Genomic DNA, 16,117 nt, shown 5'->3' with positions numbered 1-16,117 from the left:
ATTTTGTAATTCCAAATTATCTTAAAGGGGCCGGTCAGAGTCAAACAAAGGGCCGTGTGTTAATAACCAATATAAATCAATTTTAATATTTTTTTATATTGTATATATTGTTTTCATATACGGTCTATAATTGTTTGTATGTTAATAAATGAATAAGTAAATAAAAATAATAAATTAATTAATTTAAAAAAAACAAACGAAAGTAAACAGAACCCACGCTACTCGGGCGCGTGATGCTGGGTGGGTTTCACGCATGCGCACTTCACAAACTGAGTTCCGGCAAAATCCGCGAAAACACGCTTTAAACTTTGAACTTTAGATATCTTGCATGAATTATGTCTCTCTCGTAGTACGTAGTCTGGTACTGTAATGGGAATTCGTTCGTTTAAGATAATCTCGCAGACGTTTATGACAAAACTTTTAAATCTATAGCGTATTGTGCGACATGTCTGTAGCTGAGAGGAATAACATAACAGAAACATGGGAGGTAAGAACACTAGATAACTGTCCGTGTGTCTCAATATTGTAGACATTTATTTTCATTATGCTAAAGAGCGGCTTGCTAAGAGAAAAAAACTGCAATAACAACATTTCATTTCGGTTTGAGGTTTCTGGTAATAATAAAATTGTGAAACGGGAGCGTAATTAAGGCTCATTCATGACTTATTCACGATAAACGTCTGAGACAGTATAGTCCATGGATCTATTAAAATAACAAAAAATAAAATATAGTTACGTTTTCTTTGTGTTTTGGTCATTTTTAAGCAGGTTTCCTGTATTTTACCTAAATAAATGACAATTTATGCCTCTCTGTTTGACACCTGTCTCTTGCTATCTTTTTGTGCTACTTATTTAGGATTTATTTTGCCATTTATATTTTTGCTCTTTGCTATTATATTATATTGGGATGTGTGAGCTACTGTGTCCAAATAATTTCCCTTGTGGATCAATAAAGTTTGTCTAAGTCTGTTTACTGTTGGCAGTTATCAAATTGGTCAAAAATAGGGACACCTGGGACATTTCTTGTTGTAAAACTGGGACAAATCACTGGTTTTGGATAAATCCACTGGGACAGGGGACACAGGTTTCAAAACTGTCCTGGGTAAATAGGGACATCTGGTCTTAACTGTGTCACATTTCTGTTTGACTGTCCTGCTATCTGCTTGTCTCCAAAAAGATGTTATTGCTTTGCCTGGAATGTTCCAAAGTATGAAATGTCCTCGCTCCATGACAGCGAGCAGATGGTGTCACCAGTTGAAGTTACAGGCCAGATCTGTGGAGAGAGACCCCACCCTGTGTAAGAATGCAGGTTTTGAAGGCTATTTTTACACTTGTAATTAAATAAAAGCTAAATAAATTGTAAGTTTAATGCCATACTGTGGATTATTCCTGGCAAACGCAAAACTTCTCCATTGAGACAAGCAGAAAGCAGACCCTCCACTAGAAATGTTACACAGTGAACAAGTGATATAACCATAATATATTAAGCAACCCTATGATAATTTGTGATATGGTTGGTCCAAAGGTCTGGGGTTCACTTCCTGGACCTCAATCTAAACCATTAACTATATAAACTTTCAATCTACATCAAGAATTTTATCTCACTATATTGTTTTGTTTACAGTCCATAGACTACGAGCCCTCACTTCCTGTTTCAGAGAAGTCCAACCCGCTGAGCCGGGACTTAGACAGAGCTTCGGCCAATCAGATCGTGAGAATCCTCCAGGCCTGTGATATGCAAATGTTTGAAAAAGAAGACTCCAATGGCCAATACCAGGTACGAGTTGGAGATTAATTTAATACATAAAAATACAGAATTATTTGTATATTAATTGTAAATCTTTCAGAGGATTTTGAGTGACAGTGTGTTGAAAAGTGTGATGGAAGTTGCCCTAAGAGTGGAAGAAATTCTCAAGGTAAGATCTCGTATATAAATGATTTTAAAAATTATTTTATGGTACTCAGACTTAGTTTAGACCTGGTTTAGTCTGGAATAGCCCAACTGATACTGCAGCTGATATTGTCAACATTCCCTCGGGATGTGACGCTAACTGTAGGCTCTGCTCTGTCTCAAGCTCTGTTACTCAAGTTAGACTTTAATCTGATCTTTGTTTTAACACAATCTGTCCAGAGAATCTATCTGGAACTACAAGAGGAGAGCTGGTTTATGTTATGTCTTAAACAAAGCTCTTACACATAAAATTACAGTCACCATGGTAACCGATGAGCATCCCACTATATAGACATGCATGTTGAACCCCCCAGCGTGACGTCACTACAAATTATGAATAGTCTAGACCTAGTAGAGTCCAAGTTTAAATATTATGTAGTGTTATTTCAGTCCTGGTTTAGTTTTAAAACATGATTTAGACCCAGTTAAGTCTTTTTTTAAGGTAGTACGATATTCAGAAAGCTGTGTTTTCCAGATGGTATTGCGTAAACTCTCTCAAATTTGTTCCCAATTTAAGCCAAAAATGTCTAAAATATTCCACCCACAGACCATGATGAGTAGATAATGTTTCATTTACTTGTGCTTTATTTATTTGTACATATTTAGAATCCAGAAAACAGTCTCATAGTGCTCAGTGGATGTGGAACTTCTGGTCGACTGGCTTTTCTCATTACGGTAAAAAAACAAAACAAAACAAAAACTAAACAATGATTCATTTTGTTTATTCAGCAATTTAGTTAATTTTTTTTCTCATTTCATAGAGATGTTTTAACAAAGCACTGAAGCAATTGAGCAAGCAGTCAGTATATACCTACATTATTGCAGGAGGAGACAGGTAAGTTAACATTACCAATTAAATGTAAACAATTAATAACTTTAAACAAATGTAGTTTGCATTAATGAGTAATGTGTTTTTCTAGGGCTCTTTTCACCTCAAAAGAATCACATGAAGATGACCCTAAAATGGGCATGCTTCATCTAAAGGAGGTAAAAATAATAGTAGTAGAAGTTTTAGCAGTAATAGTAGTTTTTGCCCTTATTAAACCAAGTCTAGGAAGAATTTAATGTGAATTGTAGTAGTAAATGCAAGAACAGTAACAAATTAAATTATGTGAAATTTGAGAATGAATTAAGTTCCACTATGGCACAGAATCTGGCTTTAAAATCTTTCAAATCACTGTGTATATGACTATTTAGTTTGTCCTTTCATTTAGTAGTAGTAGTAGTAGTAGTAGTAGTAGTAGTAGTAATTATGTTTTTTCTTATAGGTCTGTGAAGGAAAGAAGCATGTCTTGTATATTGGAATTTCTTGTGGATTATCAGTAAGTAGTGGGAAAAATTGTGAATCGAGCGCTGGTGTTACTTAGGAGGCCACATATTTAACAAGGTGGTACTTATGAAAAGTTTGATAGGAAATCTTGCATAAAGAATTGTATATCTCTAGTTGTTGAAGTTCAAATTGTTGTTGATTTGGTGTTGCACTGCTGAAATATGTTCAAATTATGACTTTGTTTAAAAATAATAGTATAGTTAATTGACTCTGAATTACATTAATAAACAATATAAATCCATCAGTTATATTTGAATTGATATGTAACTATAGCAACCCACATATGGAATAATGACATGTGACTTCACCTGACAACACCTGGCAACATGTTCCATCCACATTCTATTACTTTATGACATCATCAAGGTTCTACGGAAGCGTGTGTAAGGGTAGCACAAGTCTGTATAAAGTCAATTGAGCTCAGCCTTCGAACGAAACGCAGAGACCCACTTCAGACAAACATGTGCAAAGATTGGTGTGATTACACGAGTGAAGACGACAAACTCCTTTACAGCCAGGAGTTCAACTTGATGGAGGAGTTGGAGGAAACACCCACCAACCAACATCAGGCCCCTGGACCAGGTGATCCGCTCCTTTCTAACTCTGGAGGAGTTAGAAAGAGAGCAGCTTGGACCTCGACAACAACAGAGGTCTAAGGAGGAAGAGGAGAGGGGCATGGCCTTAGTCATGTCTCGACTCCAAACTTCCTTTAAAGCTGCTCAGGTTAGAACCAGAGAGGAGCAGCTGCTCAAAGAGCTGGAGGAGCTCAAGAAGACGTGAGAGAGATCGTGACCAGCATGAGGAGGAAAAGGTGCAGTTATTGAGGAAGATGAAGCTCATTATTGTAGGTAATGAGAGAAAAATGCACGGCCTCAAGTCTCAGGTCACAGAATTGACACAGACGTTGGAGCAAATGCAAGAAGATTCCTGCAGAAAATCCAAAGACTGGGAGATGGAAAAGCAGAGACTCCAGAAGGACTCTGCTGATCTGAGATCCAGGCTGCAGGAAAAATGTTCAGAGAATACAGCTCTGAAGGAGGAGGCTGAGCAAAATGTCCAGATGCTCCAGAAACTTAGACAGATGCAGACACAGGTCCAAAAGATGGAGGAGGAGAAGGAGAACATTTTGAGGACCTGTGAGGAGCTGCAGGACACTCTGAGGAAATCTCAGAAAGACAACATCACCATTTTGAAGTCCTGTCAGGCTTTGAATGTTGAGTGCTCCCTGCTGGAGGAGAGATGCTCTACGCTAGAGGACCTACTGGGGACCTCAGAAGAAGAGTGCTCCCTGCTGCTCACCCAGAAAAGAAAACTACAAAAGGAGGTGGAGCAGGAAAAGCAGGACAGAGCTGATGTACTGACAGAGTGCTCACTGCAGGAGGAGATATGCAGTACTTTAGAGAAGCTACTGGGTACTTCAGAGGAAGAGTGCTCCCTGCTGCTCACCAAGAACAGCACACTTGAAAAGGAGGTGGAGCAGGAAAAACAGGACAGAGCTGATGTGCTGAAGGAGTGCTCTGTGCTAGAAGAGGTATGCAGTACTCTAGAGGACCTACTGACGACCTCAGAGGAAGAGTGCTCCCTGCTGCTCACTAAGAACAGCACACTTGAAAAGGAGGTGGAGCAGGAAAAAGAGGACAGGGCTGATGTGCTGAATGAGTTCTCCCTGCTGGAGGAAGAATGCAGTAGTCTAGAAGACCTCCTGAGGACCTCAGAGGTAGAGCGCTCTGTGTTGGTTACAAAGAACAGTGGACTACAGCAGGAAGTGGAGCAGCTGACACAAACCAAAGCTGCACTAGAAGAGGAGAAAACAGATCTCTTAAAGACCTGTGAGGAGCTAAAGACAGAGCGCTCCCTGCAGGTCGACAGATGCAGCGCCCTAGAGCAGCATCTGAGGAGGACAGAAGAACAGTGCTCCCTGCTGGAGGACATGAACACAGCACTGGAGCAGGAGCTGCAGAAGAAGAAGAGGAGGTGGTACAGGAGGCTGTTCTGTGTCTAGACCCTCTGTCAGCCCCCCTCACTGTTGTGCACATAAACAATAAAGCATAAAAAAACAAAAGTATTATTGTATTATTTGTATTGTATTCACATTTTAATGATGGAAATATTATTTAACATACATTATTATACTGTACTATAATTATTTCTCTAATTAAATCCTCCTGATTGGGATGGTTATAAAAGGTATCAATACCTGATAGTATCAATATTAAACTATTAGCAAAACTAGATACTGATTTGAACAAGTCCCAATACTGAAAAGCATATAAATAAGTAAAATAATAAAAATGTAAAAGAAGCAAACTTTTCATTTTAAAATCAGGGGAACCATGAGAGCAGTGTCTTCAGTCACCATCACATCCTCAGGGAATGTTGATCACATCAATAAAATGAAATCAAATGAAATCAAATGAAACGAAAAAGTAAAATTATGAATAATCCACTTTTTATTACAGGCTCCATTTGTGGCCGGTCAGCTTGACTTTTGCCTTCAGCATCTCAACATTTACACGCCAGTTCTGATCGGCTTTAACCCTGCAAATCAGACTAGGTGAGAACAAATATCATTACAAAGTGCATACAGTATTGGGTCATTAAATAATAACTTGACTGGCAGGATAATGAGTTTAGTTTTAGTTTTAGTGTCTAATTTTGGTGAAATATGATTGAAGGCAGGGGTTGGGAAATTTCTTTTTCCATGGGGCCACATGAGAAAAAGAAAATATTGTGGAGGGCCAAAATGCTTAACATAATCTCACCTCTAAAATAAAAGCAATGCAGCTTTAGTCGATGCATGAGCTAAATTGATAAAATATGTTTATTTTCTAATTCCAAATGATCTTAAACGGGCTGTCAGAGTCAACCAAAGGGCCGTGTGTGGCCTCGGAGCTGTACAATGCCTGATTAAAGATATAAGATTAGAACAATTATACAAATTTCAGTTCACTTTCAATCTGGTCATCTTTTTGGTAAGATAAACTTTATTATCCCTGTAACGAAATTTGTCTTATTGTCTTATTTGTCTGCATTTGACCCATCTGTTTTCATCCCTGTTTTCAACACATATTGACACACATACTGACACCCCACTGGAGTTCATTACAACAGGAAGAATTATAGGAATTACAATTTATTATAATATTACAACAATTTATTATAAAATTATAGTAAAATTGATTGATTCTGTAGTGTTTTTGTTGTAAGTGCTGATGTTGCGGTGGGGTTTATTTTTTCCTATGTGTACTGGTTCCAGATAGTTAAGTGTCCCAGATTCCAGATAGGTAGTAGTAAAAAAGATTATGTCATGTTACAGATAGTAACCTCATGACCCACCTGTTTATCTTAGCTTTGTGGGGGGGAGATGGAAAGAAATGTGGGATTGTTTTTAATCACTGTAAAATGCTTTGTGTTGCAGTTTTTTGAATGGAAAGTGCTCTATAAATAAAGTTCGATTGACTGATTGATAAACCCAGATCTCTTTTTTTTTAGATCTGACCCAATGCAAGGCTGCACATTCACTTTCTATGACGTAGTGCAGAGGATGCAGGAGGCAGCGACACACCAGAAGGCTTTCATCATTAACCCTGCAGTGGGGGTCAGACACATACTTATACTTATACTTGTGCGTCTGTGGAGCTCTGTGCACATTATTCCATGTGTATTCACTCTTCCATGATCCTTTGCAGCCTGAAGCCCTCAGTGGCTCCTCCAGGATGAAAGGGGGCAGTGCCACTAAGATCCTTCTCGAGGTGATCCTGCAGGCGGCTCACGGTGCTGCCTTTGCACACCGCCCCATCACTCCACAGTAAGTGCAAGTATCAAATTCAATAACGTGAAATTTGAGAATGGATTAAGTCCCATTATGGCGGGGCATCTGGCTTTAAAATCTGTCAAATTACTGTGCGTATCACATAGCAACGCCTAATATAGAAGCTGAATAAAAAACATTACACTAACATACGAATTTTAGTTCTAGTTTAGTCGCTGTAAAATTTGTTTGGGTCTTGTTTAGTTTACCTTTGATTATTTAGTTGTGCACAGTTCTGTTCATGTGTGTAAATGCTGTAGGAATTTGATTATATGGAGTAAGTAAGGTAATAAGGTAGTAAGTAAGTATGATAAGTTTGAAAATGCCCAAGATTTAGCAAGAATTTTACATAAAGACTAAATTATAGTGTATTGACAAGTTCATATGTTCAAGTTTCTGTTTCTATTACAGTGTGTATTGTAACCTATGGAAAGGCGGTCCTCATAGTTACAACAAAAGTAGGGCAGACAGTAGGATTCATAAATTCAAATAAACATCAAAACAACAAAATCAACACTACTGTACACACACACTCACTCACTCACACTTGTCTGTTAGACACTTAATGAATCAAATTTGACCAAAAATAAGACAGAGTTCAAATATAGTCACCAAATATAACAAGATAAACAACAACATTTAACAAAATGATCAAAAAAATTTACACGGGATATGTAAATATTGAATCAGAGCATTTTTAAAGAAAGGGACAGAAGCTAATCGTGCGTAAATCGATGAGGGAAGATTGTTCAAATGAGAGGGAGCTTTATATTTAAATGAGTGTTTTCCTGTTTGTTTTTTGACTCATTGGAAAACAAAAAATATCTGATCTGCGTGACCTATTTGTTTTTTGACTCATGTTACAACAAAACATCTGCGTGACGTAAACTGTAAGAGGATCTGAATGGAATTAAATAGTTTGAGATATTCAGGAAAACTGAGATTAATGCATTTAAAGATAAATAATAAGCAGTGAAGTTAGCGTCGGGAGGACAAAGTGAGCAGGACAGTTTGTGGAACATCACACAGTGGTGAGTTCTGAAGGGACAGCAGTGAATGAATCTTCACAGAAAACATTAAGTGGTTGGAGGATAGAAGAAGTTGCAGTATTTTGACAAATTAAATCACAATAATCTAAAATGGGAAGAACTAATTGTAAGATCATCTTTTTCCTGACAGAAAAACTAAAACGACTGATGGAGAGATAAAGTAATTTCAAGCAGTATGAAATTTTGTTTGTAATAGTTTGCATGTGGGCGCTGAATGAGAGTGACGGGTCAAGCCATAAACCAAAATATAAAAATTTTTCAACAGGTATAATTGGTGATGAATCAGTAAATGTCAGATTTATGTCATTAACAGATAAAGGACGGATTAGTTTCTGAAACAACATAAAGTATGATTTGGATTTATTAAGTAATAGTAAAGTTAAGGATTTAAATGCTTAGTTCTTGTCGAGGCATTTTTTTTTTTTTTGGTTTATCCAGTCCTGGTGTAGATGCACTGGTCTTGTTGTGTCCTTAAGGCTAATATTCCCTCAGAGATTTTAACATGTCACCTCTAAGTGCTTCTGTGTGTCTGTAACCTCCACTGGACCTGCCAACATGAAACTTACATTAGACTCTACAATTGTGCTCCTTCTATAAAGACCCGGGAATCAATATTAAAGGACATACGTATGATTTTCTATACAGTCTCGAGAATCAATAAGGATTTGACTAAGTAGCTTAAGTTTTGCGCAAGTGCAGCTCATTGTGACTGACATTATTATACTCTTTGATACTAAAATCTCAAATAATAAATAAATAAACAAACAGCCTAGTAGTAGCATAAACAGTACTACTATAAATACTACAGCTACACTAACTGCTACAAACCACTACTACTACACAAACTTTGCCATATAATTCTATTTAATTGCTGCTAAAACATCTACCATTACAAGATTAATTATATAATTTACTTAAACATTACTGAATATCATATGAACATGTGGACACTACTATTGGTACTACTACTACTACTACTACTACTACTACTACTACTATTTGAATTAATGATTTTTGAATACCATGACCCTCCTCTCTGAACAGTTGTGCTTTGCTGACCCCTAGAGGGCACTACAATATTGCAGGCAGAATCCAATGCTTTTCATACAGTTTCAATTTTAGCTGAAAATTGTACCATATTTGTTCAGGTCTATACACGATCACATGGACGTCTACGTTAAATGTTTGGATCTAACTTATGCACAACCTGAATACATGGCTACGATGATAAAATCCGCAGGAGAAAGGTAACTAAAACATGCTTATATTAGTCATTATTTGTCTTATTTTTTGCTTTTCTGGAGGAGGGTCTGTCAAATTCTTTTCTCCATGAAGATGTTATTCCTTTGAAATGTTTCACGGTATGGTATTAAACCTTTCCATTGAGATTAAACGAGACCAAGATCTGTGGAGAGGCGACCCCGCTCACAATGAGAATCCCTGTTTTTCTAGGAATTTTTTAGCTATAAAACCACATTTAATTGAATAAATGCAAGTTAGAGCTGTTTAATGTCATACTTAGGAACATTACAGACAAAGCAATAACATCTCCATGGAAAAAAAAAGCATTTGATGGACCCTCCAAGTTACACAATGCGCCTTTAAAGCAAATCTTTCCCTATTTTGTTATGAATATTTTAGTTTACAAAGCGGTAGACATGTGTGCTATCTCGGATGGGACAGTCTGGGTATACTTGGCTTGATTGACGCCAGTGAGTGCATCTCTACATTTGGAGCAGGTATCGAAAACGTAGATAAACCATTAGTGTTTGCTTAACTGTTTTGATTCTTCCATTGTTTATAATAGTGGTCTCCATGGAAACCTGTGTTACTCTTTCAGACTATCATGATATTCGAGGTTTTGTCAGTGGAGGGTTCAGCGCGTTGGACAATAATGAAGGACCACTCACTTCTCTGGTGACTGGATTTGCTTTGAAATTCTAACGTAAAAAAACCCCCAAAACATTAAATTGTTGTATTGAATTATGCATAGTTAATACATAAATTATAAGTTCTATAGTACTTGCATTAGTAATCAGAAGTAGCTTAATTGTATATTTTGTTGCACACTTGCAAGATAGTACATAAATATATTAATATTTACTGTATTTATCACATTTATTACCTTTCCTTAAAGATACACAGATGTAACCTTTCTTGTGGCGGGTCTGTCGTCAGGCTGTCTCCATTTTAGTTATTTCTTTGCCTAGAATTAATCATAATATGGCATTAAATGTATTTCCATGGAAACACTGCCACAGTAAGAATGCATGTTTTTCAAGGTATTTTTGATCAATACAAATACCTGTATTGAATAAATGGAAGATATACTGTATTGGATATTATCACACTGTGGAATATTCCAGGCAAAACAATAAGATCTCCATGGATACGAATTGGTGATGCACCCTCCACCAGAAAATTTACATAAAACACCCTTAAAATTGAATTAAAATGTACTTAATTTCCTTGTTTCATGTGTTTTTTTTTGTTTTTTTTTTACTTCTGCAGGTCTCAAACTATCGCATTTCTCATGAAGACTTCTTGAACAACGTCCTGCCTTCACTGAATGACAAAGATACTGTCATTTTACTCTACACCGAGTTTGGTAAGGCAAAAATTCTGTGAAAAATGAATGAGAATGTTCCAAAGTATGCCATTAAACTTACTTATTTCCATGGAGACAAGCTGGTGATGATCAGATCTGTGGATAGGATACCACACAGTAAGAAAGTACCATATATTTTCAAGGTACTGTACAATATTAACACCTATAATTGATTAAATACACGATACAGAGATTTAATGCCATAATGAGGAACATTCTAAGCAAACAATAATAACATCTGCATGGAGACAAGCCCCATTAAAGTCACATACTGTATCTTTAATTACTTGTCTGTGTCTTTTTACCAGATGACCAAAGTGAAGTCTCTGAAATATCAGCCAGAGTGAGAGAAAAGAACTGCAAGCTCCACAGTATTGTTCATTGCTCCGAAAATGGTTCTGCTGTTGAAAAAAAAGTAGGTTAATCAATCCATCAATCAATTATTCTGTTTTAACACCTAATTATAATTAACTTCACTGAGAGAGAATATTGATTTTTGCAGGTCGAGATCAATAGTTTAACTGGTTCAGACAGTTTACAGAGAATGGTATGTATTTAATGGTCAGCTTCTACCTTAAGTAGTAGTAGTAGCAGTATTACGCATACTAGCAATGGTAGAAATAGTAGTAAAGCAGTTATTTTATTTGGAGTTATGGCAGTATTTAAAGTAGAAATTTAGATTAGATTAGTACTCAGTATAGTGGATACCTTAGCAAAAGAAGTAGTGGTTTCAGTAACAGTAGTAGAATTTTTAGTAGTAGTAGTAGTAGTAGGAGTAGTAGGAGCTGTTGTGGTAGTAGTAGTGGTACATGCTATTCAGTATTGCTTAAGTAAATAATATAATTATCCTGGTTGTAGTAATTGTGGTAGTAGTCATAGGAGCGATTGAAATAGCATTATATGAGTAAACATATGGATATCTGTGAAGTAGTTGTGGTAGTAGTAGTTGTAGTATTTATAGCAGTACTGTTCATAAGGGGTGTGCAAAAATAGTGAAATATCAATATATCGTATTGTTTAATGTGATGAAACAGTATCAATATCGTGGGCTGTTGTATCGATATATCGCCAAGAGTATTTGTTGGTATATTTTACTGAATTATTTAGTTACAGAGCTACGGTTTTGTTTGCAACACAATTGACATTTTCACTTTTCTGATGATTAAAATGGGAGTTTCAAATGAACTTCGCACAAGAAGTGGTTTAACAAAGACTTTTAGTATCACAGCCATGATTTAGCTTTTATGTTTTATTGAACCGTACTGAATCGATTATATCGTATCAAACTGATACTGCACTGTATCAAAATATGTATCATATCGGCAAGTTCTTAATGATACCCAGCCTGACTGTTTATGGTATTAGGCTGTTTGTTCATTTAGTATTTGAGGTTTTAGTAGTAGTAGTAGTATTAATAGTAGTAGTTGGCATGTTGTTTATATGCAGATATCAACTATCGTGTGTATTTTTTCAGAGATTTACTGTATTTTTGTGTTCATTAGCAATGGGAGCTAACTACTAAACTAACATTAAACGCAATTAGCACTGGTGCACATGTTCTGAAGGGAAAAATTTACCAAAACTACATGATTGATCTGCAAGTCACCAACAGCAAACTGTACCGACGGGCCGCGCGACTACTACAGGTACTAAAATAAATATTACGCTATTTTCTGATCTATGTCATAATGTTGTTTCCTCATCACAAACAAACCTGGAGTTGGGTTTCATTTTATAACACACAAAGAATGCATGTTAAGGCTGAGTTCATCTCTCAAACAGAAAACACTCTGTTCCACCTTATGATGTCATGTGGTAATACAGGAAGTGCCGCACTGTATTTTTAAACTCCATACACGTTCACTGGAATTATTTGGATGATTTCAGCGCTGGAATTGCCAATCTCTACCAAACAAAATGCTGCTGTTAACTTAAACTTCCACTTCATGACATGTGGAACAGAGTGTTTTGAGCTTTGGAGATAGAGAGACTAATAATAAAGGATTACTCAAACATGTGTGAATGAAACAAAACACAACTCCAGGTCTGTTTTTGACAAGGTAACAAACATTATAACATGACTTAATTGAATAGTTTTTGTTTTTATTTTAGAAATTCTCTGGTCAAACTGAGATTCAGTGTCACGAAGCCTTACTGAAAGCTATTTATGAAGTGGAAGAATTGAATGACAGCATCAAACTGAAGAATATCTTTGCCCATACAAAAATCGCTTCAAAAAGATCCAAGGTAATTGAAATAACAGGAAATGTATAAAATGCGGGGAAAGATGTATTATAATTTGTACTGTACATAGATTGTTCCTCTGGCACTGGTGTGTCTGCTCACTGGCTGCTCATTGGTGGAGGCGGGATCGAGTCTGGAGAATCAGCCAATCATAAGAGATGCAGTAACAGCATGTCTAACACAGAACAAACATCAGAATATAAAAAATAATTGAGTATATTTTTTATATTTTTTGCTATCTGTGACCAAATGGGGAGTGAAAACAGCCTATAAGCACAGTCTTGCATTGTAGGTAGTAATTACAAATACATAATCAGTAGTTTTTGGAGTAGTAGTAGCTTTAAAACACAGTGGAGCACTTCCTGAATTACCACGTGACATCACAGGGTGGTGAATGAGAAAAACGTGATTATAACAGTTATAACAGATTAGAAAAAAGCGCAGTATAATAGTAGTAGCAGTGTGTTCAAAGATATCAATGGATTTCAGATTGATCAAAAAAGTTCTTCTATCTGAATGGCAAAGTCCTCAAAATGGCACCTTTAAACAAGAAGCTGAAACCTATTATGTCAATATCAAGGTATCTATAGCCTAATCAATAATAATTTGTCTCTACAGGTGGATTTATACCAATATTTAGAATTTTAGATTATAAACAATAATATCTCTCTTGATACAGGCAGGTAGCAGATCCTCCAGCAGAAAACAATGGTTACATAGTGAATCTTTAAATAAATTGACCTTTAAATGAAACTGTTGCGGTGTGATTTGGTGGAAGAGGTCGTGCGTGATGTAAACCAGCCTCAATCCCTCTCACAGATTAGTGACGTGTGCAGCAGTGTCTCTAGACCAGATCAGGGACCTTCAAAGCACAGCTAATAGAGATTCAACAGCACAGACATAAAGTACATGCATTTTAAATATATGCCAGCCTAAATTTTAAAGCTGAACTATGTAACTTTTTGGTTGTTGGTCCATTGCTCTGCCCAGAATGTTCCACAGTATGGCATTAAACAGATCTACCTCACATTTATTGAGTTATAAGAGGTTTTACAGCTCAAAAAGACCTAGAAAAACATGCATTCTGACTGTGAGCGGGGTCGCCTCTCCACAGATCTGACCTGTAACTTGGTCTGGTTTGGGCTCCATGGAGATAGAAAGGTTTAATACCATTCTGTGAATCATTCCAGGCAAAGCAATAACATTTCCATGGAAAAAAAAAAAGCATTTGACGGACCCTCCCAACAGAAAAGTTACACAATGCACCTTTAATATAATTTAAGTTTTTCACTTTTCACATTAAAGGGGTCATTCTGGAGTCAAATTATGGGTAATACTTTTTCTGTATTATTATGGTAGGCAAAATACTTTAATTAGCAGTCGTTTTTCAATTTGAAAATAGTAGAAGCATGGTATACCGGTAGTAATAGAAAAGTATTATTTGAAAGATTAGTAGTAGCAGTAGTAGTAGTTGTAGTAGTAGTAGTAAAGCAATATTTAGAGCAGCGGTGTCAAACTCAAGTCGTGGGCGAAACTAAATATTTATTGAAAAATTTCAACAACGTCTGCATGTTTTCTCTTCTTTAGAGATATGTAATGTTAAACCTAAAATTAATTAAATTAAATAAATAAATAATTAAAATAAATGTTTAATAATAGTTTTGCTTAAACACTGAATCCAGAACAAGCATAATATAAAATAATTACAAAATTTTAAATAAATAATGTCTCTATAGTCTATCAGTAGCCGGTGGGCCAGCTCTAATACATGTTTGATATGATCTCTCGGGCCAAATATAATTATATCGTGGGCCAAATTTGGTCCCCGTGCCTGAGTTTGACGTGTCTGATTTAGAGTAACAACGGTAAAAGTGTAGTTAAGTTGAAATCGTTGGGTTAGTGAAGTCAAGTTTAATACAGGAAAACACAAACAATAACACCTCCATGAAGAAAACTGGGTGCCGAATCCTCCGCTAGAAATGTTACACAATGCACCTTTAAGCTTCCAAATGATAAACAATAACGCCCCAAAACATTACATCTCCGTGTCTTTATTTAAATATATTCAGTTACATTCAGATAGTCATAGACCTCACATAGGCACACCTCAGGCTCCAGCCAAACCACCTCCTTTACACAATAACCAATCCTCGTTATTGTTCGGAGAGAAATTCCACCGTATACATACAGTATATTGTTACCATAGTTGTCCGCATCGCCGTGGAGACAGTAAGGCATCGTAAAACCACTTCATGCTGTTTCTCAACATCGCCACCTACAGTATACAACACAACTAAAGACAAATATAACGGAAGGTCACAATGCACCAGCAATACAGTGTAAAAGGCTCATTTATAGAGTTGAAATGGAGAAATTACTGTATTATTGATATATTATGGTCTTCAAAAACAGTTTGAAATCTCAAGAAAAAATACTAAATGGATTTAAACAACACATTTTCAAGAGCAAAAGGTGAGAGTGACTGAAAAACTGTAATTTAATGCGTGAAAGACTTGTTTTTACAGCACAAATCAGCTCACATTCCAGTGTAATTCCAGCTAAATCAACTCTTTCTGGTCAGATTGTGTTAAAATTAAAGCCTAAATTGACTAACAGAGCTTCAGACAGAGCAGTGCACACAGTTAGCATCACACCCCCAGTGAATTTTGATTACATCGGCCGCAAAGTGTCAAAATAAATCCTTAATAATAGCAATAATATTTAATTTTCCTAGACTATTGCTTTTACAAATTTGTGCATTATTCAGTCACTTCTCATACGCAATCTGGGGGAAGTGTCTTGCCCATTGACACAACAACAACAGGATGTATTGATCAGAACTGGAATCGAACCGCACCTTTTATATGTGAAAGTATGAAAGTATTGGCTGGACAAAATAATAACGGTTAATGGATCCAATTTCTTTGACTTTTGCACTGTATTGTAGCGAATAACATTGTACTCTTTCATAAACTTTCTATGCAAAATATCCAAAATTTTTACAGATTAATCAACTATGACATAAATTCCAAAATCAATTAATTAACGTGACAATAAAGTTACGCTATAGCAAGTTAAGTAACATTTTTGACTCTGTTTTGAAACCCTGAGACTGTTGAACTGT

At 36.2% G+C, this 16,117-nt stretch overlaps 1 protein-coding gene across 1 annotated transcript; it reads left to right on the top strand.

Annotated features, from left to right (window-relative positions):
- The first annotated feature begins 271 nt into the window (after positions 1–271).
- gckr (glucokinase (hexokinase 4) regulator) lies at positions 272–14,639 on the top strand. Its single transcript, XM_020917069.2, has 19 exons — positions 272–487; positions 1,625–1,777; positions 1,848–1,916; positions 2,558–2,626; positions 2,713–2,786; positions 2,872–2,938; positions 3,220–3,273; positions 5,741–5,835; positions 6,774–6,879; positions 6,971–7,089; positions 9,290–9,388; positions 9,783–9,880; positions 9,982–10,058; positions 10,653–10,749; positions 11,058–11,164; positions 11,252–11,296; positions 12,252–12,395; positions 12,862–12,996; positions 13,064–14,639. The coding sequence occupies exons 1-19, from the start codon at positions 446–448 to the stop codon at positions 13,205–13,207; spliced, it is 1,794 nt and encodes a 597-aa protein (XP_020772728.2). The 5' UTR covers positions 272–445; the 3' UTR covers positions 13,208–14,639.
- The last annotated feature ends 1,478 nt before the right edge of the window (positions 14,640–16,117 follow it).

Source organism: Boleophthalmus pectinirostris, unplaced genomic scaffold (assembly GCF_026225935.1).
Source record: "Boleophthalmus pectinirostris isolate CB_2022bp ecotype Guang Dong unplaced genomic scaffold, ASM2622593v1 HiC_scaffold_11, whole genome shotgun sequence".
In the NCBI taxonomy this organism is placed as follows: domain Eukaryota; kingdom Metazoa; phylum Chordata; class Actinopteri; order Gobiiformes; family Gobiidae; genus Boleophthalmus; species Boleophthalmus pectinirostris.
The sequence above is the reverse complement of the archived record's forward strand: the minus strand, read 5'-3'. Positions and strand labels throughout refer to the sequence as shown.